Here is a 25,663-nt window from a genome sequence, read left to right on the forward strand (position 1 = left end):
TGCTCCACGGATGTCAAATGGGGGAATGATAAGGCCAGCGATACGATTTTACCTACCTGCACCGTACCTGTATGACTACATATATATACGCCTCTTGCTTCGAAGTTCCAGCACATTAGAGAGTCCATGATAGGGTTAACTTATAGTTGGACCATTTCTTACCTTGGAAAACTTCTGATATGACACTAGAAAGAATGTTTTGTCTCAAGAACTATTTCCCTAAGAGACATGTTTATCAGCGTTCAAGGCCGTTCTCAGAGGAAAGTTGACTGTCTGTTACAGTGGGAATAATGTGAAAGTATCATTGCACAGAATGTATTGTTCTAACCTTTTTGAATAATAATAATGAATACTAATATAGATGCCATTGCGCATGACTGAATATCTAAATCACTAGCACCGCCTCATCTATGTCTTATTAGCATTTGTTACCACCCTATATTTTATCTGTCTATAAAATGTGATTACCATAATAAAACTTGGGCCATTTTCTCCAGGCTTATAATCATGATACATTGTCTTATCTGTGTCCATGACGTATAAGTGACGAGCTGGTAATACTGCAGGATTCCAACTCTAGATATAATTTAAAAACCATCCTTTACCTGGGTTTTTGGCTTCTCTCCATAGAGAGAGGTCAACATATAAATTTAACCTTAACAGTTTACTTTCTGAGTCTTAGTCACCATCGGGTTTCTGTTCCTGCGTGGTGTGCGGCCCCATCTTTTAAATGTTTATAATTGTGTTCTGATGTTTTGAACTTTGTATTAAAAATTTATTTTTTAATATATTTTATTATCAGAGTTTGCATTACATTGCATGACATAGTCGCTTTCCTTTGTATATACTTAATTATTGAGCTTGATGTTTGCACCTCAACTAACTATTAACCAGCTGTGCCCACCTCGGACTATTTTTTGTTATAAAAAAGTTCATTAATACTTTCACATACCTTATGCAACTGTGGCTCACCAGCTTTGAAAAGTAGAAAAGTTGAAAAGCCCCTCCCAAGTGATGAAAAGGATGAGGTTGCTGAACAGTGGAAAGTACAGTATTAAGCCGGGCTCACACAGTGTATGACAGCGGCTGTTTCACAGACTGGCCGCTATCAGTGAAGTTCATCCTGGCCGATTCTGCCATACTGGCCGGGATGAACTTCATTTCTTTTGATTTGGAATGAAAATCACTTTGGAATGAATTCCAAATCACTATAGCAGACAATGTAAAGTGCGACCGGAGCTGCACTAAACATTGTCTGCACTGTCAGTTTTGTATGGCAGCTATACAATGAATAGTGGCTGCACAAAACTAACGTCAGTTTTCTATGCAGCCGCATGGAATCTCAGACGGAGTGTATACAGAGTGTATGCACATCCGGCCAGGACTCCATATGACACAATGTTCTTTTATTTTCAATAAATAGCGTCTGGAGTTGCAATGGCCATTAATTATTGAAAATTTGTAAAATGTATGAACTTAGCCTTTAAATGAAAGGTGGCATCAATAGAAATTTCAAAAGTTGATGTTCACAGCTAAGCCTATCACTTCCTTGTAGAATGACCATGCACAGGTCACAAAGCATGCTTACAAAACTGGCCTGTACAAAGAACAGGGTCTGGAGATGTTAAAAAGAAAAAACAACAAGATGCCTGCCCCCATAAAAATGTTCTAAAAATAAAATTACAAAAATCATAATCAGATTAGAAAATAGAACATTTTAGTATCTCGTCCTAGATTTACTGTAGATTAAAGGAGGTGACACATTCACTTTTCAGTGTCCGTATAGCATGTCACATTTTGTTGAATATGATTCATGAGAAATTAAAATCCTTAGGGTGCCTTCACACCTACCGGATCCACAGCGAATCTCACTTCTGCGGATTTGAAGCGAGAACCGCTGCGGATCCGGTATCAATTCAACCGTATGATAGCACATATTCGCAGCGGGATTAACATCCCGCTGTGAATATGTGCTTTACCTCCATGGTGCCCGCAGCCCCACCGTCGCATCCCCCATCCCTGGCGGCGGCACATCCAGCCCATCTCCTGATGTGAGCGAGACCGGAGCCGGAAGCCTCACTGCAGCCGCGCCGCCGAGCAGGTACTGTATGCTCTCGGCGGCGGGATGCGGACGGCGGCGGGCTGTGGGTGGGCTGATGGGGGGATGTGGCCGGGATGGGGGGATGCGCTAGGGATGCGACGGCGGGGCTGCGGGCACCAGGGAGTTAAAGCACATATTCACAGCGGGATGTCAATCCCGCTGCGAATATGTGCTATCATAGGGGTGAATTGATACCGGATCCGCAGCGGTTCTCACTTTGAATCCACAGAAGTGAGATCCGCTGTTGATCCGGTAGGTGTGAAGGCACCCTTAAAGCGAATCTGTCACCACCTGAGAGCTTACCACCTAGCGGCACCGCTGGATGAAGATCTTTCACAGCATTCAGAAGATACCTTTGTTGACTTTGTCTGTTTTTGTTTTCATAAAGGGAAAAAAACACCAAATTGTTGTGATTTTAATCCAGCCTGCTCCTGGACTCTACTGAGCACTTGTGAATACGTCTGGTACTTGTAGTTCTGCAGTCCACAGCTACAGATCCTATTTGACTGTTCCTCGTCTGACACTTGTCAGTCCTCCTGTGGTGTCTCCGTGTAACCTGTTGAACGCTCCCACTGCCATGCCATGTCTCGACAATGACAGCCTACAGACTCATGTAACCAGTGCACCGGAGGGCATTTTTGAAAGCTTTCTGATAGCTACCCTGCATCTGGACCCTCTGGGTGATTTATAGGAAACATGTTTTCCATTAGGCTTCTCTGGACTTTTCTACATGTAGTATGATACAAAAACAAAGTTGACAAAGATGTATCAAGCTGCCTTAAAATCTTCACTTTCAGTTGTTTTTCCCCCCCCCCCCCACAGCTCAGTTTTGTTTTTTTTTCCACAGCAACCAATCACAGCTCAGAGAAAAGTCCAGAGAGGCTTTGATGAAGTTAGACCTGAGCTGCGAATAGTATAAAGTATAAAAGATTTAATAAATTGGAATATTAAGGGACCACTACGATTTCTGTCCTTTTAAAGTAAATTGAAGCCGTATTCTGGTACTGACCTACCCCAGTCTCCTGGAGCTCCTGGTCCAGTGATGTCCAGTCTCCTGCTGGCAAATGTAATACCTGGCTCCATAGAATAGCAATATGCAGAATTCTATAAGAATAATTTATATATACTATGGGAAATTAGCGTTGTGGATAAACAGTGGAAAAACCAATCAGAGACATTGACACACAAGTTCTGTTCAAATAGGATTTCTCCTGTTCTTTATTATGGTGAAAAATGAGTATACAAAAACAAGTCTGACCAGCAGAACTCAGAATTTGATAATTTATTATAACTCAACCCTGACTTGTACTTCTTAAAGTGACACTGTCACCTCCTTTTTTCATTCTGACTTCTCTACACAGGTGTAATGGGTAAATTCAGCAGTTTTCATACCTTATTTTATATCATACGTCATGGTGCTTGTTCAAGTAAAAAGTGATCTTTTATCAACTGCAGATAGTGCCACTTAGCCCCACCCACCTCGCCACTGTTGGCCCCGCCTCCTTGACACCCATTGGTGTGCCGACCTAGAGGCGGTGGGGCCTACACATTTAAGTCAGCCTGTTCCAATGGCCCATGAACCAATGGCCCATGGTGATGTGGTGGCACTAATGCTGACAGGCCCCGCCCACTTAACACAATCTGCAGTTGATAAAAGATCACTTTTTACTTGAACACGCACCATGACGTATGATATAAAATGAGGTATGAAAACTGCTAAATTTACCCATTACACCTGTGTAGAGATGTCAGAATGCAAAAAAGAGGTGACAGTGTCACTTTAATACCTTAATGGTGCCTCTTGCTTACTGGTGTTGCAGCCTTTTGGTCCATTCAGGGACAGTGTGTATTTTACATGAGCCGATTATTGGCCAGGAGTGTTGCTAGAAATGCTCCTTCAGCTGATAATCGGCCTTTGTAAAATTGACAGCGATTAGCTGAGAAGTGGGAAAATGACAGATGTTCAGCTGCTTGCATCTTTTGAACTGGGTTTAAAATTTATTGTTGACAGTCGCACATCTCCCTGTTTAAAAGGGATGAGTGGCCAATAACAAAGTGGAACTGACAGCACAGATATGCATATGTCCGTGCTGTCAGTTTCCAGATACCACAAGCAGTGCATACATAACTTCTGTGCTGCTGTGTGATTTGGCATCCCGCTCTCCCATCCTGCTCTCCAGCTACAGCTGTATCTTCTGGCCACCACCTCCTCCAGAATGATTGAAAGCTGGAGGAGGCAGAGAGGTGGCAGCCAGAGAGCAGGACGGAAGAGCAAGAGAGTGGGATGCCAGATCACACAGCAGAGCAGAAGGTATGTATGCAGTGCTTGTGGGATCTAGAAAGTGACAGCACGGATATATAAATATTTGTGATGTCAGTTTCCATTGCCACATGAATGATACAAGGATCATTCATGAAGCCTGATTGATCAATTAATTGGGACATGTAAAAGCATTGCAAACGCTCACCTGCGCTCGTTTACAGCCACCGTGGCCAAAAAATCTTTGTGTGGAAGGACTCTTAGATTAAACACAGGGGAACTTAATTTCCCTAAGCATGTCACTCATAAGGGGAACTGATTGCAGTAGAACTTTATAGGTGCTTTATGGCAAAAGGGGTAATACATATGCATTCAAATGTACAGTTTTTTTTTATTTCCAAAATTTTTTTGTTTATTTTTACTTAATCAAACAGACAATTACCATACATTACAGACATGCCATATACTGCTTACACAAGAAAAGACTCAGACAAAGTAAGGATGGTTAAGGAGAAATTTATTGTATGTGTGTGTGTATGATTTGTGATTGTTACCTCCCATCACTCACGAAGAGCGTACAGCAGCACACAGGACAGGAAAAAACCCCTGTGGAGGAAACCTGCAGGGAAGCCATGGCCACTGTATTGCCCTTCCTCTGGCATACTAAGGGAGGATAACACTATTAATCATTGATCATTTAGTTGTGTAGAGAGAGTGTATGTGTTAATTTGTGTCAGTTTGTGTGACTTTTAAAGAGATTTTCTACACTGAATTGCCGACACCCGACACCCGATCAGTTGTTTAATGACCCCACTACATAGTAATCAGCCTGTCTTAGTTCATTGTGTGGTGGTCACGATATGTAACTGCAGCTCAGGTCCCATTCAAGTGAATAGGAGCTGAGTTGCAGTTACACATTGTCACTGCTACACAGTGACCAGAGACAAACTTCATTCACTGTGCAGTGTGGGCTGCTTAGCTGATCGGTGTGGGTGCCGGGTGTTGGCACCTCGCCGATCAGTGACTGATGGGCTATCCTGTAGATAGCTCATCAGTACATTTTTCCTGGAAAACCCCTTTAAAAGTACTGTGTTAGTGTGTTGGAGGGTAAAGGGAATGATGTGTGTGCATGCGTGTTCTACCTTACCTGCTTCCTTTGGGTCATCCGTCATGGTCTTCTAGTCATCGATCTCAATTGATGTTCCAGGGTCCACTGCAGTGTCGATCTGGCTTACGATGTTACCGACCACTTTCCACTTGCATGGATGCAAAATGATGTTTCTGCAGCGTGCGCATGAATATGGGTAACCCCATGGGCCTTGGACGTCGATCTCCCATGCGCTCCTCCTCCACCAACGAATGGCCCAGCTGTGATGGGGACGCCTCTGTCGCATCCATGCCCAGTGGAAAGGGTCCTGTGCCATGATCTGGAATTAAATAATTTATGAGTTAATCATTTTTTCATGAAGGATTCATAATCATAGACTACACTTCTGGCTATACATATTTTTTTGATTACTAACCTCTTCACACGTGGTCTGGTCAATCCAAGCTCTGAAGTCCATCCGGTAAAGCAAATAGTTCCGTTGGTCGTGCAGCTCTTCCTTCCGCCATTCCCAGGATCTTCCTAAGGCCCACGCGTAGATCTCGTATCTGAAGTCCTCATCTTCTTCAAACTGGTTCGCTAGATAACTGAAGAAGAGAAAGTGAAGTCATGGTTTACTATATACTTCCATATCAGTGTAAAAGAATCTTGTCTAGATTTAATAATAGTAACAATGTGAAATTATTGATAGGAACCTATATGGTACAAATGCTACATGCTAAAATCTATAGGCTTTTTATGCTTTCTCTGCATATATATAATAAAATACCCTTTCACCTTTCTCCTATGTAATGAACATAATTATTTAACAAACTATAATGGAAAAGCTGACTTATAGCATCAGATTTACAATTACTTGACAGCATTCCCTTAGACATATACACATGAATAAACTCACAGGGATGCAAAAAAGTATTCTTTATACTCCTCGATGGTCAGTCCAGCTCTCTTGAAGTACGCGAGGGTCATTGCTAGCAGATACTAGTAAGAGAAGAAGGGAGTTATGTTTTAGCTATATGTGGTGATTATATTTCTATGTGTAATATTACAGGACCATTATCCTCACACACACAATTCACCCAAGCAGTATATAAGTACCTTGTCCGAGATCCGAAGGCAGATGTCCTTGGCCAAAAAAAGTTGGATGTCCTCGTCGTCTAAGAAACAAGTTGAATAAAGGATTGTTTCAGTTCAAAACAGTTTTTAAATGACAAGAAGATTATTGGACGATACGTATTTCTGTCCCTTTGATTGTTGTCAGGGCACAGCACAGTACAAGCAGCTGTGTCTCTTTCTGATTCTGTTGCTCAGCCCTATTCCCTTCAGATGGCGGGAAATGTAGAACATAAAGCAGTGATGCTAAATATGCAGGACCAGCGTGAGCTATGGGGGAACCAAAGAGGTAAGTAACCTTTTTTATACTGGCCCTAACACCAGAATATTTCTTTGATTATAATGAAGGCCGGATTGAGATGTGGCGCAATATTTAATAGTAAAAATCAACAGCAGTTCTGGAGCAAAAGGGTGATGTTAGACAAGCATGCCAAGAATACATTTCCGTGCAGTATACCAAGAGAAATACGTGGGCATATCATTCCCATAAAATAACAATTTTATTTTTACATTTTTTCTTTTAACTGTAATAATAAGATTATAATTTTTATAAGAATTATATGCTCATGTGTTTTTTCGGTATAGTATATTACTATGAGTCTTCCTGTCATTGTCTGAATTGATTGTCTGGGCTTTGTCATGTGACCAGCATTACCGGACTCTATCATAGGTGTTTTTGTTATCATAAATAAGCCTGGTAATGCTGAACACATGGCCCCGGCTGCATCTGAGGCTTCCAGAGGTCGCGCTCAGCCAATCAGTGACCGTGGTGGCGCTGTGCATTGATTGGCTGAATGGGACCTACTGGGACCGGGAGCTTCAGATGCAGCTGGAGCGTGGAGCAGGTAAAGTACATTCCCGGCGGGGGTCTAAGGGGGCCGGCATTTACATACACACAGCTGGATGACAATCCTGCTGCAACTATGTACTTTCATTGAAAATGACAAGGGTCATATGCATAGCGGATTTCACTGCAAACTCGCAGCGTGAAATCTGTTGCGGATACAGTATGTGTGAATTTACCCTGGGGCTATGTTCGCACTACGTATTTGACCAGCCGTTCCGTGACTCCGGCTGGGTCACGGAATGGCCGGTCTCAGCCCGGATCATCACGGCCGGTACTTAAGTACCAGCCGGATGATCTTTCCTCCATGGAGTTTTGATGCGGGCGCATCAGTGCGCGCCCGCATCAAAGCTTCCCATAGCACAGAGTGAAGCAAGCGGCCGGAGCCGTGTGAACTGTGTGAACTAACAGGTCCTTCTGCTGGCGGAATTCATTGAATTCCGTCCACAAATAATGGACCTGTCAGTTGTTTGCGGCGCCGTATGGCAACCAGCCGGAGCGTATACGATGTGTTATGTAGTGTGAACATGGCCTAAAGCAGGAAAACTACAAGGGATTGTCTGGTCTTGATCATTGGAAGGTGCAATGAATTTTACCAAGCAGGTTCAGGAATGCAGCTATTTCTTCTGGCTGCAGGTCGGGGTCCTTCCTCCTCTTCATGATGGTGGTCATTGATCTGTGACATAAGAAATAGATTTTACTGTCAGAAGTCCAGCGATACAAGATGCAACATAGCATAGGCATATAAGAACAAGTAGACAATTCATTAAAAAATAAAACAAATAAAAAACATCCTTTGTAATGTAAGGAGAATATATGACCTGTCTTTGACTAAGAGGAAGTGATGGTAATATAATAGATGAGTGTTGTGTTTTGTTAGTATGTAAGATGATATGTAATGCAGTAAGTGTGGATTTGCAGTGATATAAAATCTTGTACTTACGTCGATCAGGTCGATCGGTTCTCTCTTCCTCTTCCTCGCCATCTTTTAAAATGAAAGAAATATTACCATGAATATGTGGGAACATATTACATATATTGTATTGGCATGAATTTGCACTATGACCACTGCGCTGTCATTATAACAGGGTATAGCTTTAGGCTCACACCCTACCATGGTGCCTGAAGGGGCCCAGAAGCCTCCCAATACATAAGAAAACACATGTATTATAAGCGCATGGTATATTTAGGGCCATGTTACTTTTTTTTGTGGCCGTGGGGGGGGGGGGGGGGCTGGGGGGTGTCAAGAGCATCAAGTTACAAATCTGTTTATTGCTTTTTACCCTGTGTGCATGCTTCTTGATCCCTTTGACAGCCAGAGAAGGGTTAAGTGATGATGCTGTACATCCCCACTTAACCCCTACCTGGCAATCTGAGCAGGAGGCATGCATACAGGGTATACAGCCTGCTGAGTAGACATGAAATGGCTCATTCAAGAGCAGAAGCTTTCTGCTTTTGAGTGGGAAATCCTTCTTAGACTGTGGATTCTCTTCATTATAATAGGGGTACCTTTTCATTTAAGCAGTGGTGCAAAATTGGTTAAATAGAGAGGTGTTGAAGAACTAAGGTGCCAATATACAGTATATGGCTATGTTCACACTACGTAAAAGTACGGACGTTGTTGCCATCGGCCTATTTGATCTATGGGCTCCCGGCGATCCCGGGATCTTGCTCTCATATAAATGTCTTAGTTCCTCATTAATGTAGCCTAATATTTATTGATTTATTGCTGCTTAGTGCTTACCTAATTGTGGTTTAATTACCACCATTGAGAGGAACATATACATTATTGATTATTGATTACTCACAGCATCATTTCTAACCTTTCCATAGTGGACTATTTTGTTTGGATTCTTCTTATATGATATATAAGAAAGTAGATCCAGCACTTAGTTACTGATTCCAAGCCATGTGTATACAGTCTAAGGCAGGGGTGTCAAACTCAAATTCACAGTGGGCCAAAATTAAAAAATTGGACAAAGTCACGGACCAACCTTCATAATTATTGAAGAGCGAATGCCGTGCTTGGCACTGTCAGAGCAGTGTGCATTGTTCCTGACACTGTCAGTGGTGTGGGTTTCCCAGCCCCGTGCACTATGATAAATGACATGATAAATTGCTATGATATGATTAAACCCCAACCCATATAATAGCCAATCCCCCGAAAATTGCCCCACATATTAGCAAACCCTTCCAATAGTGCCCAAATAGTAGCCAGCCCTCCCCAATAGTCTCATATAGTAGACAGCCCTCCCCATAGTCTCTTATATAGTAGCCTGCCATCCCCAATAGTCTCTTTTATAGTAGCCAGCCCTCCCCATAGTCTCTTATATAGTAGCCAGCCCTCCCCCATAGTCTCATATAGTAGCCAGCCCTCCCCATAGTCTCTTATATAGTAGCCAGCCCTCCCCCATAGTCTCTTATATAGTAGCCAGCCCTCCCCCATAGTCTCATATAGTAGCCAGCCCTCCCCCATAGTCTCATATAGTAGCCAGCCCTCCCCCATAGTCTCATATAGTAGCCAGCCCTCCCCCATAGTCTCATATAGTAGCCAGCCCTCCCCTGTAGTCTCATATAGTATCCAGCCCTCCCCCATAGTCTCATATAGTAGCCAGCCCTCCCCATAGTCTCTTATATAGTAGCCAGCCCTCCCCCATAGTCTCATATAGTAGCCAGCCCTCCCCCATAGTCTCATATAGTAGCCAGCCCTCCCCTGTAGTCTCATATAGTATCCAGCCCTCCCCAATAGTCTCTTATAGTAGCCAGCCCTCCCTCATAGTCCCTTACATAGTAGCCATGGCGGGCCAGATGTAATGAAATCTCTGAATTGCCTGGCGGGCCAAAAATAATGGCACCACAGGCCAGATTTGCCCCACGGGCCAGAGTTTGACATGACTGGTCTAAGGTGACAATGAAGATAAATGCATCTGAGATCTGGTTCTTCAAGGGATAATCAAGCATTTACAAACCTTTTATATAGCGCTAAAGTTATATAAAAAAAATAATATATAGAGGCCATTATAATCTTTCCGCATGGTGATGTAAAAATTACAACTTTACTTTTTCAACATAACATAAAAAGTTTTTAATGCTGGAATATCCCTTGAAGAACCAGACCCCAGATGCATTTATCTTCATTGCCACCTTAGACTGTATACACATGGCTTAGAATCAGTAACTTTTTTCTTATATAAATTCCAGAGTATCCCATCAATGCTAGTGTATCCTGGATCCCATATTACCATGTGTCCCATGCACCCATCAGGTCCAGGTCATCCAAGTTCTAGTGGTAATGTTCTGTGTTTATATTCTGTGTAATGTGTGGACCTTATAATGCATCTATGTTTTATCTATACTGCTGATCAGTCACATGACATAACACATAACTATTATATCCAGTGACTTACAGGGACGTCTTCTCTGATAATAGATGTTTTTTTTTCCTTTTCAGACAGGTAGGACAATATCTACTGACTTCTTTGTCCCCTAATTTGTCCAACCTTCCCCATGCTCCCATGCTCTAGCGCATGGGTCTCTAAAGTGCAGCCCTCCAGCTGTTGCAAAACCACAGTTCCCATCATTCCCGGACAGCTACAGCTTTGGATTTGGTTGTCCAGGCATGATGGGAAATGAAGTATTTTAACAGCTGGGGGGCTGCATTTTGAAGACCCATACTCTAGAGCTTAATAAACCACATCCTTGTATACTGCCACCCTGCTGCTGGTGCCCATACTGTGCCCTACAGCAGCCCCATCCACAACTAAACTAAATACCAGGAGCAGTAAATGACCATATAACTAGTTGTAAAATTAAATTTGAATAGATTTTTTTCAAATAAAGAAAAGTAAAAATTCTTCAGCATAATAGTATGTTTTAACGGATTTTCAGTTTTCAGTAAGTTAATAAATATATACAGTATGTTTCTTACATAAATGTATAGAACTTTGTTTTATGGTGAAACTTTTAATTTTGTGTTTTTATTCATTTTTTACAATGAGTGGAAGCAATAAGGGGGTGACATGACCTCTCTTCTGCCACCAGTGGAAGTGTCAGGAACTGCAGGATTCCACAGGCCCTGTTGCAGCAAAGTTTACATATCACCTGATGTCTATTCTAATTCATGTCAGCAGTACATTAGACATTACACTGGGCATTGGAGGGGAGCTGTCTGTGTCACCAGGACTGCAGTTGTGGCAGCCTGTAGCAGAGTGAGAGGTGATTTACAGTTATCCCCACTCTCTTCTACACTGTGCCACAGCTGCAGCACTACTGACACAGACACCTTCCCCAAGTCTAATGTCTATTCTATTGCTTATATTCATTAGACTAGACATCAGGGGAGCCTCAGTATCCATTGTGCTGCATGCAGTAGTGCTAGCGATAGCTAACTGTGCTGAAACAGGGCATGAGCAGCCCTGCAGTTTCCAACACACCCATTGGTGACAGCAGAGTGGCCGTCTTACCACTTACTAATGCCGCTCTTTGTAAAAATGTACCGAATAAAAAAAATTAACGTCTTAAAAGTTATATAACTTTGTATAAGAAATGGGAATCAAAAAATATTGTAGCTGTCTGTATTTGTAACATGTACTGTAGATGGATTTTTTTGGGATTTCTTTTAAAATGGAGAAAGAAGCGGAAATGTCTGTAGCCAATGCGCTACATGTAAATAATCATATTTGGGCAGGATTTATAGATGGAATAAGGAGGGGACACTGATATAAGGACGGGGAGATCACTCTTCACCAACCACAATGATCGCTTTATGGGTAGAGAGATAGCTTAATAATTGTTCCAGATATTAAGGCTATGTTCACACATACGGTTTACTTTTAATTATTAGCGCTATTTAGCTGTAATATGTGTGTGTACATAGCCTAATATACTGTGTAATACTCAGTTACATAAAAAAACACAATGGAGAAGATATATTGCATATTGCCATGTTATATAACAATGGTAATATAATATAATTATAGTATTGCTGTCTTATAATAAGAACGTGCTCTGTTGCCCATAGCAACCAATCACAGCTAGTGTTTAATTATACCAGAGCTCATTAATATAGGAAAACTGATCTGTGATTGGTTGCTATGGGTAACAACAAATAATATTACTATAACACTGCTTCAGCAATCTCCCCCCAATCTCTTTATAGTTATAAATAACCATATAATAATAATAATTTATCCTATTCATAAGTGTTGGGATTTATTCTTTATTACTCTGGCGCTCCAGTGTGCTGTTTATATGTAAGAGACATTTTATAGATATGCCAATTATCCTGTTTGGTGCAATGGGGGCGTCCTTTACCCCTGCCCGCTCCTCTACTAGTATTCTTTATTCATTAGGGGGTGATGAGAAGCGGGCAGGGGTAAAGGACGCCCCCAGTGAACCAAACAGGATAATTGGCAAATCTATAAAATATTACATAAAAACAGCACACTGGAGCGCCATAATAGAGGGACCATGGACGTCTTTGTATAATGCCCTACTGGCTGCCCAAACCTACCGATAGATTCCCTATAATAATTGTTCTGGATATTACTATACTGTATAATTACTACATCACCAAAAAGAAGAGAGCTGAACCACTCACAATTGTCACTAGCGATACCCATCACACACTCCGGTCATAGTGATAACAATCATCATTAGAGAAAGATGTCTTTACTGTTACTATATATGATTGCGTTTTACTAATTCTATTTAAAATTGCTTCTTGTATCCATAATATGTGTGCAACCCCCTGACCTCCCACAACAGATCAGATCAGAACAGAGTTGACCTGCAGGAGGTTTGGATGCTGCATTCAGAATGTGGAAGCAAACAAGCAGGTGTGAAAGCAGCCTTAGTTACCTCATTATTTTAGGGTTATGGATTTATTATTATCTGCTATGGGACAGTATATATAGGTGGATGGAGACATTTCCCTACATAACCAGCAGATACATAAAAAAAATTCAGTGGCTCCATTCCTCCAGATTTGGGATTTCTTTAAAAGACACCTATAGAGTATTTGTAATAAGTATGAATTCCTCATATCTTACAGTGTTATCCATGGTACGTTTCGTTTTTACAATATTTGATTAAGTAAGAATTTTAGTTGCAATTTAGAATTTTGGTGCATTTTTTATAATCATAGTTTGATGCAAAGTTGTGTGGAGGTGATTGTGTGTATTACATTATTACATGATGAATATACATTACATTATCACGTTATGAATACATATAAAATTATTACGTTGCATTCATGTGCCCTGTAATCACTCTGTCAGAAATGTAGATGGAAAATCTTCTTCTATTCAATCTCAGGTAGAAACAGCGTAGGTCCAGAATCCAAAAAGTGCATGTGCGAAATAAAAGTTTATTCAAACAGACACAACGGGGGACATTTACTTTTGCCGATTTGTGGGCAGGGGGGAGCGCGGTAAGGCAAGGAGGCAGGGTCTCCTCCTGTGCCTGATTTACCATTCTCACAGGCCTAAATCATGGCAGAAATCTATACCTGCCAAGGAGGTCCGGCCGGAGGCATGGCTGGATTCACTAAGAGGTGCCTCTTAGTGAATCCGGCAGGGAAATTGGGGACGAGGCCTAATTTAATACAACAGTATTCCAGCCTTCATAAATGTCCCCCAACATGTTCTGAAGCTGGACTGGCTTCTTTTTCAAGTGTCACGCAAACAGCAATAAAAACAGGACATATACAAGTAACAAGGTGTAACAACATGTCAAAAGGGATGGCAGTGCAACACCGAAAACAGTTTATAACCCTCAGCGGCCCTAAGCTCTAGGGGTTAAAACTCTTCTTGGCATTGCAACGCCCCACATTTTGACATCACACTTTGTTACCCCTTGTTGCTTATATATGTCCTGCTTCTTATTGATTTTTGTGTGACACTTTAAAAAGAGGCCAGTCCGGCTTCAAAGTGTGTTCTGCCTATTTTAGTGAACTTTTATCGTGCACATGCACTTTTTGTATTGTGGACCTCCTTCTACAGAAAAAGTTAAAATATACCTTTTATTATAATCATTTAAAAGGCCTGAAATCTGGCCGGACATACTGTATATCTCTTAAACCTTAAATATAAATAATTCAGGTGACCACAAAAATATATAAATTCTGTCGTGTTACCAATGCGATGTCAGTAAGCATCAGGTCAGGAGGCGTATAGGGTCCTTTTCCATCCTGGCTTTATGGTGGTGGAGTATATTGCTCTACAAACTTCAGCTGGGGGAAAATACAAAGCAGGGATATGGCTGCCAACAGGATGTGCTGTTTTTCATTTAAAAATCCATTTGCATTCTTTCTGCAGAATTAACTTATCCCAATTTCCTCCACGCTTAGGTGGTCGGATTTTTTCAATTCCCACAAAGGAAAGACATTTGGGATCACCCCCATGTTTCTCAATCACATATCGTGCAATGGGTGTATTTTCCTTTCTCCGTATGTTAGCAATATGGTCCTGCACCCGTTTTCTCATCTCCCTAATTTTCTTACCTTCATATTCCACTGGGCAGTTACATCCCACTTTATAAACCACCATTTTTAGAAAGGGTACAAACTGGCAGTCTATGGAAGACTCTCGCGTCTCCTTTCTCATCCCAGAAAAATTGGACTTGTTAATTCTTCAGCGCAGAGAGAGGTTAGCCTCCCATAGACTGCCAGTATGACATGGAGGCTGGCGGAATTCCACCAGTTTTACTCTGTGTGAATTGACCCTTAGGGAAAAAAAAGCGTTATCAGGCAAAGTCAGAGGAGAAAAGTGCAAACAGAGTCCATTATAACCTATGGAGGAGGGATTGGTAAGGAGAATGAGTGAACAGGAAGAGGACAGAACCAGCTTGTGCAGTTTGGAGACTGTCTGGGCACATAAACCGCTGGATTCAGAGGTCAGAAAGGTCACTGTTTATCTGGGAGCTTTGTGAGAGAAGATTGAGTGTTTTGTATTGCCCTACTTTTCTCCTCTCCATGCTCCCACATGCCTCTTGGCCCCTCCCCTCTCCATAGATCATAATGGACATAGAAATCCTACACAATCCCACATGCCTCTTGGCCCCTCTGAAGTGAGGGGGGAGGTAGAAAAAGAGCTTGAGTGCAGAAGGAAACTCTTTTGCTCAACCCCTTAAGGACCGGGCAATTTAGATTTTTGCGTTTTCGTTTTTTCCTCCTTGTGTTTAAAAGGCCATAGCAGTTGCATTTTTTCACCTAAAACCCCACATGAGCCCTTATTTTTTGTGCCACTAATTGTACTTTGCAATGACAGGCTTAATTTTTGCATAAAGTACACTGCAAAAGCAGGAAAAAATTCAATGTGTGGTGAAATTGAAAAAAAAAACACATTTTGTGTATTTAGTGGATATGTGTTTTTACGCCGTAAAACTGACTTGTTATATATGTTCCTCAAGTTGTTACGATTAAAACGATACATAACATGTATAACTTTTATATTATGTGATGGCTTGTAAAAAAATAAAACCATTGTTTACAAATATACGTTCCTTAAAATCGCTCCATTCCCAGGCTTATAACGCTTTTATCCTTTGGTCTATGGGGCTGTATGAGGTGTCATTTTTTGCGCCATGATGTTTACTTTCTACCGGTTCCTTGGTTACGCATATACGACTTTTTGATCGCTTTTTATTAACATTTTTCTGGATTTGATGCGACCAAAAATGCGCAAGTTTGCACTTTGGGATTTTGTTGCGCTCACGACGTGCGAGATCAGTAATGTGATTGATTAATAATTTGGGCGATTACGCACGCGGCGATACCAAACATGTTTATTTATTTATTTATTTATTTTTATTAATAACCTGGGAAAAGGGGAGTTATTCAAACTTTTATTAGGGGAGGGGGATTTTTATTAATAATGACACTTTTTTTTTTTTTTACTTTTACATTATACTAGAAGCCCCCCTGGGGGACTTCTAGTATAAGTGCACTGATCTCTCATAGAGATCTCTGCAGCATAGATATGCTGCAGAGATCCATGAGATAGGCATTCCTTTACTTCCGGCTGCTGCAGCCGGAAGTAAACGAGTGCCGAGCCGGGATCAGCGCTATTACGGCGCTGACACCTGGCCGGCACAGACACCTGGCCGGCACAGACACAGGGATCGCTACTCCGGGACAACGTCCCGGAGGAGCGATCTCCCCACTAGACACCAGGGATGACGCTGCAAACGATAATCGGATGCAGCTGTCAACTTTGACAGCTGCATCCGATTACTGTATTAGCGGGCACAGCGATCGGACCGGACAAAGTTTTTTAAAATCACTTGTACTATTAATAGTTATTGATTTCTGAAAAATAACCTTTAAATGTCAGTTACGCTTTAAAAAAAATAAAATCACTGCCAGAATCAGATATTTATGCATTGTCCAAGATGAGTTTGGATGTAGTTTAATAACGCACGCAGGTGGGGCAGATCGGGGCGGATTGTTGGAAGCTTACAAAAAGATATCATGTGTTGGATTCAACGAATGAGAAAGGGTAAAAGAAAACTTCAATGATAACAAAGCCAATTAATGAGCTAGTTTAATATCAAGTCTACACCGACCAGAGGAAAGAGAGGAGCAGGTAAGAGACACCGACACATTATTACCGATTATTATGCTAGAAGACAACAGCCAGGAAATAAGGGGTTAACATTTCATCATTATATTAGTACAGTGGCAGCTATTTTAGAGTATACTTTGAAAATTATTTTTATCATGATATTTAGGACGTTGGAGGAATAAAAAAAATAACATGTACTCACCCACCTGGCTCCCATGCTTCCAATGATATTGCACATAAAAACTCTTTTACCCAGATCGGCATGTGAGACATCCATCTTCATAAATCCCCTCCATATAAATCCCTACTATAGGACTGTACGTTCATCGTACACGTTAAAATAAGGAAGGCGTAAGAGTAATGTAATAGTGATGTTCAACATGTCTCCTTCCTGAATGTATAAAATGAAAATAAGAAGCTGGTGATCCCTGAGGGGTAATCAAGCAATCTATCAGGGTGGATCATCGTAGCGTATGCACGGCGATAACATTTTGGCAGGCAGATTTTGTTTACCTTGTATAACGATTTTCTTTCTTTGACTATGATCCAGTTTTACCTTAACTGGCTCCCGGGATGTATTTTGACTAATTAAGACAATTTAGATTGTATAAAGATTGTATAAAGTTTTTCGAAAACAATTTTGGGCCACCTTCTCACAGCTGCCATAACAAAGTTTACCGACAAGTTTCCATTTACACTTTTTGATCCACAATCGCTATGATATGGCCTCCACATGAAGACATAATGCTATATACATATGTTGTCATCTGATGTTTCCTTATTTCTTTCTCTCTTTACCTCTCTGCATATGATTTATGTATACAATCTAGTACTATCATTTGCCTACTGTTTTTGTACTTTTGGATTTGTCTATCACAACTTGAAAGAAGACTTAACTCAGCTCTTCCTCTGCCGATTCTATCCAGTCACACTCTTGTTTCTGGTAATAATACTATATTCCTTAGGGTGCGTTCACACGTGCAGGATCTGCAGCAGATTTGATGGCGCAGATTTGAAGTTGCAGATTCAAAGCAAATCAAATTTGGGTCATCAAATCTGCTGCAGATCCTCTACGTGTGAACACACCCTAAACCCTTAACACATTTCACATATATCTATGTCCACGGTTAGTGCAACCCTATGTACATGTACGTGAATGAGTAAAACTGTCTTCGTGAGTGACCTCAGCTTATGTTGATAATCCTGGCAACCAGCCAGGGATCTATCACCACTCGTCTTAACTGGAGATCACTATGATTGGTCTGTCATTAAATATGGACCAATTGTAGTAAGATATGACAGGGGGGGCCAGCTTCGGACAGCTCTTCTGTCTCTGATCTCCTTAGTTGTGTGTAAGACAACAGCCCTGGCACAATAAAGTAAGAACAAACACAAAAATTAACCCCTTTCCTACAGTGATTGTGACCCCTTTCCCCTGTTGCTGTAGCTAATAGTTACCTGTGTCCCGCGTCATCTGATAGTCCTTTCTGTTCCCTATTGCTGTACCTGATCTTCGCTCCAGTTAGTGTACCTAGTGTAGTGGTCGTTGCTCCTGTTACCATATGCAATCATCCCCGCTGTTAGAGTACGTAATCTTCACTGCTATTATTGTACGTGCAGTTTAAACATTTGCTGCTAAACTTTTAGCCCTATAACATCCTAAAAAGTGCAGTTTTTCTGTGTGTTTTTCACAGCGTTAATGTATTGAACAAAATTTACTACCAACATCAAATATATTTTTTCACAAGAAAACAATCTTATGATTACTTTGATAAGTTTCCGTTACAAAGTTATTAACTCATAAAACGAGACCGGTCAGATTTGAAAAATACAGCTAGGTCCTTAATGCCAAAAGAGTCTGTGGAGTAAAGGGGTTAATATAACATATACCATCACTATAACCATAACTATGCCCATGCTGCCTCTACTAAACAGAGATTATTCGGATTAGGCAGTCCAATGTAATATAGAGCATTACTTTCAGCCATACTGTAACTGATACGTGAAGTTCCTTAAAATAGCACAGAGGATGTATTAGGCTGGAAGTCATTTGTCAGGGTTTTTTTTTGTATATTCTTTATTTCTTTTCCTTTTTACAGAATTGTATTGACAAAACAACAAAAAAACACTTGACACATAACAATATAATAATCACAGAAATACATTCTTATTGATTTCCCCATTCCATCCCCTGCGCAATTTTTCTTTTCTCCCACCCCTTTCCACAGACTGCTCATATGTTTCAACACTATTGGTGATAGGGCCAATTCACAGTCCATACATTGTTCAATAACAATTACACATGGTATACACTCCATCCAGGATCCCTAGCAGCACCGCGAGAAACTGACTTGTCAGTTTTCTGCGGCCGCTATTCAGTGAATAGCAGCCGCAGAAAACCCTGTCAGTTCACACAAAGGTGCGTGCGGCTCTGGCCAGATACCCCAGTCCAACACTTATTAATGTAATCTACATTAAATATTCATTAAATAACGGCCACTGCAACTGCAACTATGACCATTTTTAATGAAATTATACGTTGTGTGAACATAGCCTAAGACCGGACACTTTACCAAATGTATTTTACCAAAGTCCATCGACTTTGTCTGCCAAGGGTTCTAAATAAGAATCATACAGTAAGGTAGGTACCCTTGACAGGTCCCCCTTGTCAACCAAAAACCCTCAGTGAGATCTTGATTAACAATTACTTTACCTATCAGCACACATATAACAACTTGGTCCACTTAAGAATCTTTGAGCCTGGCCCTAAGGCGTCTAAGGTTTTCCCATTATAAGGCTGCTTATCTGCAGACTGGTTACAGTGTGTTTATTGACCCCTATTTATCATTTATCTAACCATTAGAAGTATCTAAGCATTAGAAGTGGAGCCCACATAGTTGCATATTTAGTAAGTTAGTTACTTAGTAAGGTTTGTTTGATATAATGTAATGGATCTGATAGGTTTGTGGTATAGCCTTAATATTATATATTTTTTTTTACAATGAGATCTATTTCTGAAGCATCTAATAGATATTCTACGGACATTACTAAGGAAAGAACATCATGGCCATTACCATCACCTCTCAGCAGACCTATATTGATGAATTTAACCCGAGAGATTACTTACAGACATACTATGTGCCAGGGGAAGGTTTGCATGTTGGAGAATGGACAGATTTTGCACAAAGAAACCTACATGACACATTTACTAAAGGTAAGAGATTTCAGTTTATTGGAAATTATCCGATATTTAGCGTAATTATTCCAACCCAAATCATCCATTCAGAGAATAGGTAAAAAGTGTTAAATTAGTGGGGTCTACCTGCCCAACCCCTTACCCCTCAGATATGAGATTGCAGCTGGAAAAAGAGAGTGTGGATAATCCCTTTTACATATCTACTAGATATCTACTAAGGCATTAAGATTTGTGGACCAATAAAAAAGGACTTGACACCTGATTGTAGATGTAACGACTGGAGTCGTGGATCCACTGGACCGTCACCAGCGATGGCATAAGCCGCACCAGGGAGCGGAGTCTAAGGGGCCGCTGGTCTTCACCAGAGCCCACCGCAAGGCGGGATGGACTTGCTGCGGCAGGCTACCCCAAGGTCACTACCCCTGGCTTGGCTTGCTAGTGACAGCGGACGAGGTGTAGCGAGAACAGTAGGCAAGCAGGCAGGCAGGTGGGTACACGGATAGCAGGCACAAGTGAAACCGCAGGTGACAGAGACTACGGGCAGGAACAATAAACAGGAACAATGGAGAGCTGGGCCACAAACTAATGGGAAGCATGCAGTGGCTCCAACACCTGTGGTGGGGCAGGGCTGCAATTTATAGGATAGCCTCAGGGCAGCAGCCAATTAAAGGCACACTGACCCTTTAAATTGTAGCAGAGCCGGCGCGCACTCTCTCTAGGAGACAGGGACGTGCCTGACGAGCTGACAGGGAGCTGGAGGAGCCCCGGCACAGAGCAGAAGATGGCTAAGCAGCGGCGTGGCGAGAGGTATGTGCCGCGGTGGCGGATGTGACAGTAGAGACTGTAGAGGGTACTGTGGCCTGCACTCACCAGCTTGGCTGAGGGAGAACAATACCCGATCACCCACTCACGGTGCAGTGGAGGGAAGCCCCTCCTACACTCATACTCAGTGGTTTGGGGCAGTAATGTTGTATTCCTAATAATAATTTTCTCAAACCTAATATTTTGTATCTATTATTTTTTAAGGTGGAGTAAGAGGAGAAACGCTGCTCGATTTTGGCACTGGAGCCTCCATTTATCACCTTCTCTCTGCTTGTGAAGTGTTTGATAAAATCATCGTCTCAGATTTACTTGAGAAAAGCCGCACGGAATTCCAAAAGTGGCTGAAGAAGGATCCGGATGCTTTTGACTGGACTCACATTATTGAATTTGCCTGCAAGCTGGAAGGAAATAGGTATTGATTCCGATTTCAAGTTTACACCAAATGAATGCTGTACAGAATTGTGGCACACAGCAATCATGATCCATTTATTAAGCAAAGTGCACCAAACAAAACAGAAACTACCTTCACCCAACAATGGGGTGTGGTTTACCAGGAAAGGGGCTTGGTCCAGATTTAAAGGGGCAACATTTTATGCACTGTTTCAATATAAGGCTACGTTCACACAGAGCAAAAGGGTCGGATTACGCGAGGAAATATTTCCGCCTGAAATCAACTGACGCTGAATTCCGAGCAGAATATAAGCAGAATGTGAGCAGAATCCCTGTGTATTCCGTTAGGAAAGTGTTCAGCTCGTAATCAGCTCTTGACAAATTCAGCGCGGAATATTCGAGGAATCCGCGCTGAATCCGCATGCATTCAGCACTGAAATTCAGCGAGTATTTGGCGAGTAAACTAGACTATACCAGAATATATACTAGAATCCTCCTCCCCCCCTTTTCCCCCCCATTTCCACGCTGATTCAGCGCGTAATTTCCGCTTGTATTACACTTGTATCCCGCGCTGAATACGCGAGTATTCCACGCTGAAACAGAAAATCAGAGCCCCATTGATTTGTATAGGCTTCCGCTAGCGGAAGAATGAACATGTTCATTCTTCTGGCGGAGAGTGGATTAGCCGCAGAACATTCAGTGCGGAAATTCCACTGTGTGAACTGCAGAGCAGAATTTCCATTCAACACAATGGAAATTAGCTCTGCACCTATTTTAACGGCTGAAATTTCAGCGCTGATTCAGTGCAGAAATTCAGTTGCTTTTGCTCTGTGTGAACGAGCCCTAAAGTAAAAAGAGAATGCATTTGAAGACTGTTCATGTTAGTATCCAATTAGGATTAAACAGTTTTACTAACTCTGCCCTAATGTGTGGCATCTTCTATAATAATCTTGGATGTGAACCTCTAGGGGTCACTAGACCACAAAAATCATGGCTAAGGTATGGGCGCAGGTGTTCCCTTGCAAGGTTAACCAACCTCGCAAGTGAACGCCTGCGCCCGTACCTTACCCGGGATTTTTGTGGTCCAGTGACCCCTAGAGGTTCACATCCAAGATTGTTCTCCGTACGTCCAGGATTGGCACACCCCGGTCGGAGCTGCGGTGTCTCTCCCCCCTTCATGCGCTGTATAGAGTTGTGCCTATAACATTGTACAACCCCACTAGGTGAGTGCGTTTCATTTTATATCCATTTGAAGGCATCTTCCCAGACATACTATACCAGGAGGCGCCCCTGCCCTCTCTCTTCCTTTTCATCTTCTATAATGGGGTCACCCAGCTTTCCTAGTATCTTGTATAATGGGGTCACTCAGCTTCCCTGGCATCTTGTATGATGAGGTCACTCAGCTTCCCTAGCATCTTGCGGTCCCTACACCTGCAGGGACTCAGCCCATATACTCTGAACAACTTGCTACTCCTCACCCACCACACCCTAGGGCACAGCGTCTCAGAGGTGCCAAAGGGGGGCAGCACCATATTGCCAGGACAGGAGAGCATGTTGGGGGGCCTCACACAGTTTTTTGCTATTGGGCCCCATGAATCCTAGTTACACCCCTGATGGGCCCCAAAGCTAGACCCACCCAGTTGTCCCTACCTACTTGCCACAACTACCATAAGTGGTAGTGGACAACTTGGCAATGTGCCCTCTCTGTGTCAAAGGTGTAACACAAAACGCAGACAAGATAAACAAATACAGAAGGTAAACAAGCCAAGAGTCAGAACAACAAAGTACAAAATCAGAACTGGGAGAATAGTCAAGAGCAATAGCAGTCGGTCAGAATACACAAGGTATGAAAGACGGGAAAAACCCCAGCACGCTCAGAAGAGACTAGTAGCAAGCACAGGAATGTGGCATAAGCAATTGTTTATAGGATGTCAGGAACCCGATGTGATTGGACCGATCCCTGACATCCCAGTCACAAACAGAAAGGAACAGGAGAAATAAAAGTTGCAAGAAAAGATGTCAATCACAAAAGCAAAACCCAACTTTGCAGTCTGAAGGCCCGAGGAAGAAAAGTGGGTGTGGTGGAGATTCAATTACCACAACAGAGAGTAATACTGTGTTTCCCTGAAAATAAGACAGTGCCTTATATTAATATTTACTCTGAAACAGACACTATGTCTTATTTTCGGGCAATGTCGTATTTCTCTCCCCCCAAACACTTTCCCAGGTGCGGATGTCACAATCATGTTGTAATGATGGAGAAGGATGTGAAGCCTTAATCTCACCCTATAACTTTGAGCTTGCTTCCTTTAGTAACCACTCTTATAAGGGTAGCCCAACTTTGTATGTCAGAGAGGCTCCTGCTACACTCACAGTCAGTGCCCATCAAAGTGCTAAACAAGAATACAGGATGTACATTGTGATGTGGTTAGTACAAAACCAGTAACTGTATCATTACAATAACATACAAATCACATTGTATAACATTTTTTTATCTGTTTAAGAGAGACTTGTGAAGAAAAGGCTGAGAAGCTCCGCAGTAAGGTGACAGAAGTCCTGAAATGTGATGCTCTGAAGAAAAACCCCTATGACCCTGTGGTTGTGCCACCAGCTGATTGTCTCCTCTCTTGTCTCTGTCTTGAAACCCCATGTAAGGACATAAAGACATACTGCAATGTTCTGAAAAATTTCCAGAACTTGATAAAACCTGGAGGTCACCTATTAATTTTAAGTGTAATAAATGGTACTTTTTATCATGCTGGTCAAAAGTATTTTACTGTAATGCCTATAAAAAAGGAAGAGCTGGAGATGGCGTTTGAGGAAGCTGGTTACCAAATTGTAAAAGCCGTGTATACACCGCGTGCTGATAAATCAAGGATGGATGTTGCGGATTATGACACTAAATATTTTATTCACGCTCGTAAACCAAAGTAATACCCATTCTTTAACCCACCATATCTTGAAAATGCTAAAATATATCTGAGTGCTTTTGCTTGTAAACATAACACAAAATTGAAGTGTATGATTTGGTGTTGGGAACAGTCTGAAAACTTAATAAAATTTACACTACAAAACTAATACTTCACTTGTCAAGCTGTGTTTAAGTGTGGGCAGGTGTGTCTAGTCAATACAGAATGCCCTAGACTTTGTGAATGGTATAGTGACAAGCCCATATAACTTGAACAACATCATTAACCCCTAACAACCCATGATGTATTTTATATGTCATGGCGCCGCGACTCCAATCTGAACCGACGCAATCCCGGCTGCTTTCTGCAGCTTGGGACCACGGCCAGGGGCAGACATAGACTGCAAAGGGCCCCTGTGCAAAAAATGTGTTTGGGCCCCTATAACCTATTTGTTTCGCCACCTTTCTGCCTTGAAGGTGCACACACATGTACACCCGGGTATCTGGTATATGTGTCCTGTTTTCTCAGGAGGACTTTACAGCGCAGCACAGATGCCAGATCCCACTAAAGGACTGTACTGTAGTCTGTGCAGTCCCCAGTGTAGGACTGGGGTATCTGTGGCCAACCGATAGAACTGATTATGGGGGGCACCCAAATAAAGAACCCATCAGAAGAGACATGACCTTGTCCCATCCTGTACTGATGTATCTTTGACCACAGCTCCCGCAGTAACAATAACTAAAATTAAAACTCTCAAAAGGCCTTACACTTATGAAGCTCTCAGAGAATGCTGGGAGTTGTAGTTTTTGAGAGGACAACCCCTTGAGTTGTCTTCTCATTTGTACTTCAAATCCCAGTATATCCTGAGGACTTTAGACTGCAGTAAATGCTGGGAGTTGTAGTGTTTACTCCTGTTGTACTTGGAGGGTCCAAGGTGCATTGTACATGGGATGCTTTGTGGGGGATCAGATTATATAGTTCATAGTGTGGAGGTGACCCCCAGAACAGCACTAATAGGGGATAGAACAAATGGGCTCTTAATCACTGTTGGGGCACAGGTGGGATACATGTACTGTATGTGGCTGCACAGGTGGGAGACATGTACTGCATGTGGCTGCATAGGGGGTAGATGAAAGAAAAAAAACAACCATGCTGCAGGGGGAAGGGGGCACAGTTATTGGCAAAAAAAGGCATAAACTTACAATCAAAGATCAGCATCAGAGGTTGGGGGGCTCTGTGCTTTCTCTTACACAGTCCACCCTCTATCTTCCAGCAGCCTGACAGACGCACTGATAATAATCACTCACTGTCAGAGCTGCAACTGCTGCTTCCCATCTTTACAGTCCTGTCCCTGGCAGCC

General features: G+C 42.0%; 2 protein-coding genes across 3 annotated transcripts; one reads left to right on the forward strand and one right to left on the reverse strand.

Annotated features, from left to right (window-relative positions):
• Positions 1–5,416: 5,416 nt before the first annotated feature.
• LOC138769864 (speedy protein 1-A-like) lies at positions 5,417–8,095 on the reverse strand. Its single transcript, XM_069948577.1, has 5 exons — positions 8,020–8,095; positions 6,565–6,623; positions 6,365–6,447; positions 5,885–6,053; positions 5,417–5,788 (listed from the first exon to the last, which is right to left on the reverse strand). The coding sequence occupies exons 1-5, from the start codon at positions 8,093–8,095 to the stop codon at positions 5,540–5,542; spliced, it is 636 nt and encodes a 211-aa protein (XP_069804678.1). The 3' UTR covers positions 5,417–5,539.
• An 8,824-nt stretch (positions 8,096–16,919) lies between these two features.
• LOC138769834 (nicotinamide N-methyltransferase-like) lies at positions 16,920–24,474 on the forward strand. 2 transcript variants are annotated; one of them, XM_069948529.1, is made up of 4 exons: positions 16,920–17,007; positions 20,007–20,200; positions 21,209–21,416; positions 23,899–24,474. In XM_069948529.1, exons 2-4 carry the CDS (start codon positions 20,050–20,052, stop codon positions 24,326–24,328), a joined length of 789 nt encoding a protein of 262 aa, XP_069804630.1. In that variant the 5' UTR covers positions 16,920–17,007; positions 20,007–20,049; the 3' UTR covers positions 24,329–24,474. The 2 variants fall into 2 exon arrangements, with proteins under 2 accessions (XP_069804630.1, XP_069804629.1); XM_069948528.1 differs by having other exon boundaries at positions 16,926–17,007; positions 19,993–20,200.
• The last annotated feature ends 1,189 nt before the right edge of the window (positions 24,475–25,663 follow it).

Source organism: Dendropsophus ebraccatus, chromosome 12 (assembly GCF_027789765.1).
Source record: "Dendropsophus ebraccatus isolate aDenEbr1 chromosome 12, aDenEbr1.pat, whole genome shotgun sequence".
In the NCBI taxonomy this organism is placed as follows: Eukaryota; Metazoa; Chordata; class Amphibia; order Anura; family Hylidae; genus Dendropsophus; species Dendropsophus ebraccatus.

Excerpts from the sequence above, each read along its gene's own strand:
- LOC138769834 (XM_069948529.1), top strand. The coding sequence starts at position 20,050 with ATGGCCATTACCATCACCTCTCAGCAGACCTATATTGATGAATTTAAC. Across the intron at positions 20,201-21,208 it reads ACATGACACATTTACTAAAG|GTGGAGTAAGAGGAGAAACG; the intron begins GTAAGAGATTTC and ends TTATTTTTTAAG. Across the intron at positions 21,417-23,898 it reads TGCAAGCTGGAAGGAAATAG|AGAGACTTGTGAAGAAAAGG; the intron begins GTATTGATTCCG and ends TATCTGTTTAAG.
- LOC138769864 (XM_069948577.1), bottom strand. The coding sequence starts at position 8,095 with ATGACCACCATCATGAAGAGGAGGAAGGACCCCGACCTGCAGCCAGAA. Across the intron at positions 6,624-8,019 it reads TGCATTCCTGAACCTGCTTG|ACGACGAGGACATCCAACTT; the intron begins GTAAAATTCATT and ends CTTGTTTCTTAG. Across the intron at positions 6,448-6,564 it reads GCCTTCGGATCTCGGACAAG|TATCTGCTAGCAATGACCCT; the intron begins GTACTTATATAC and ends TTCTCTTACTAG.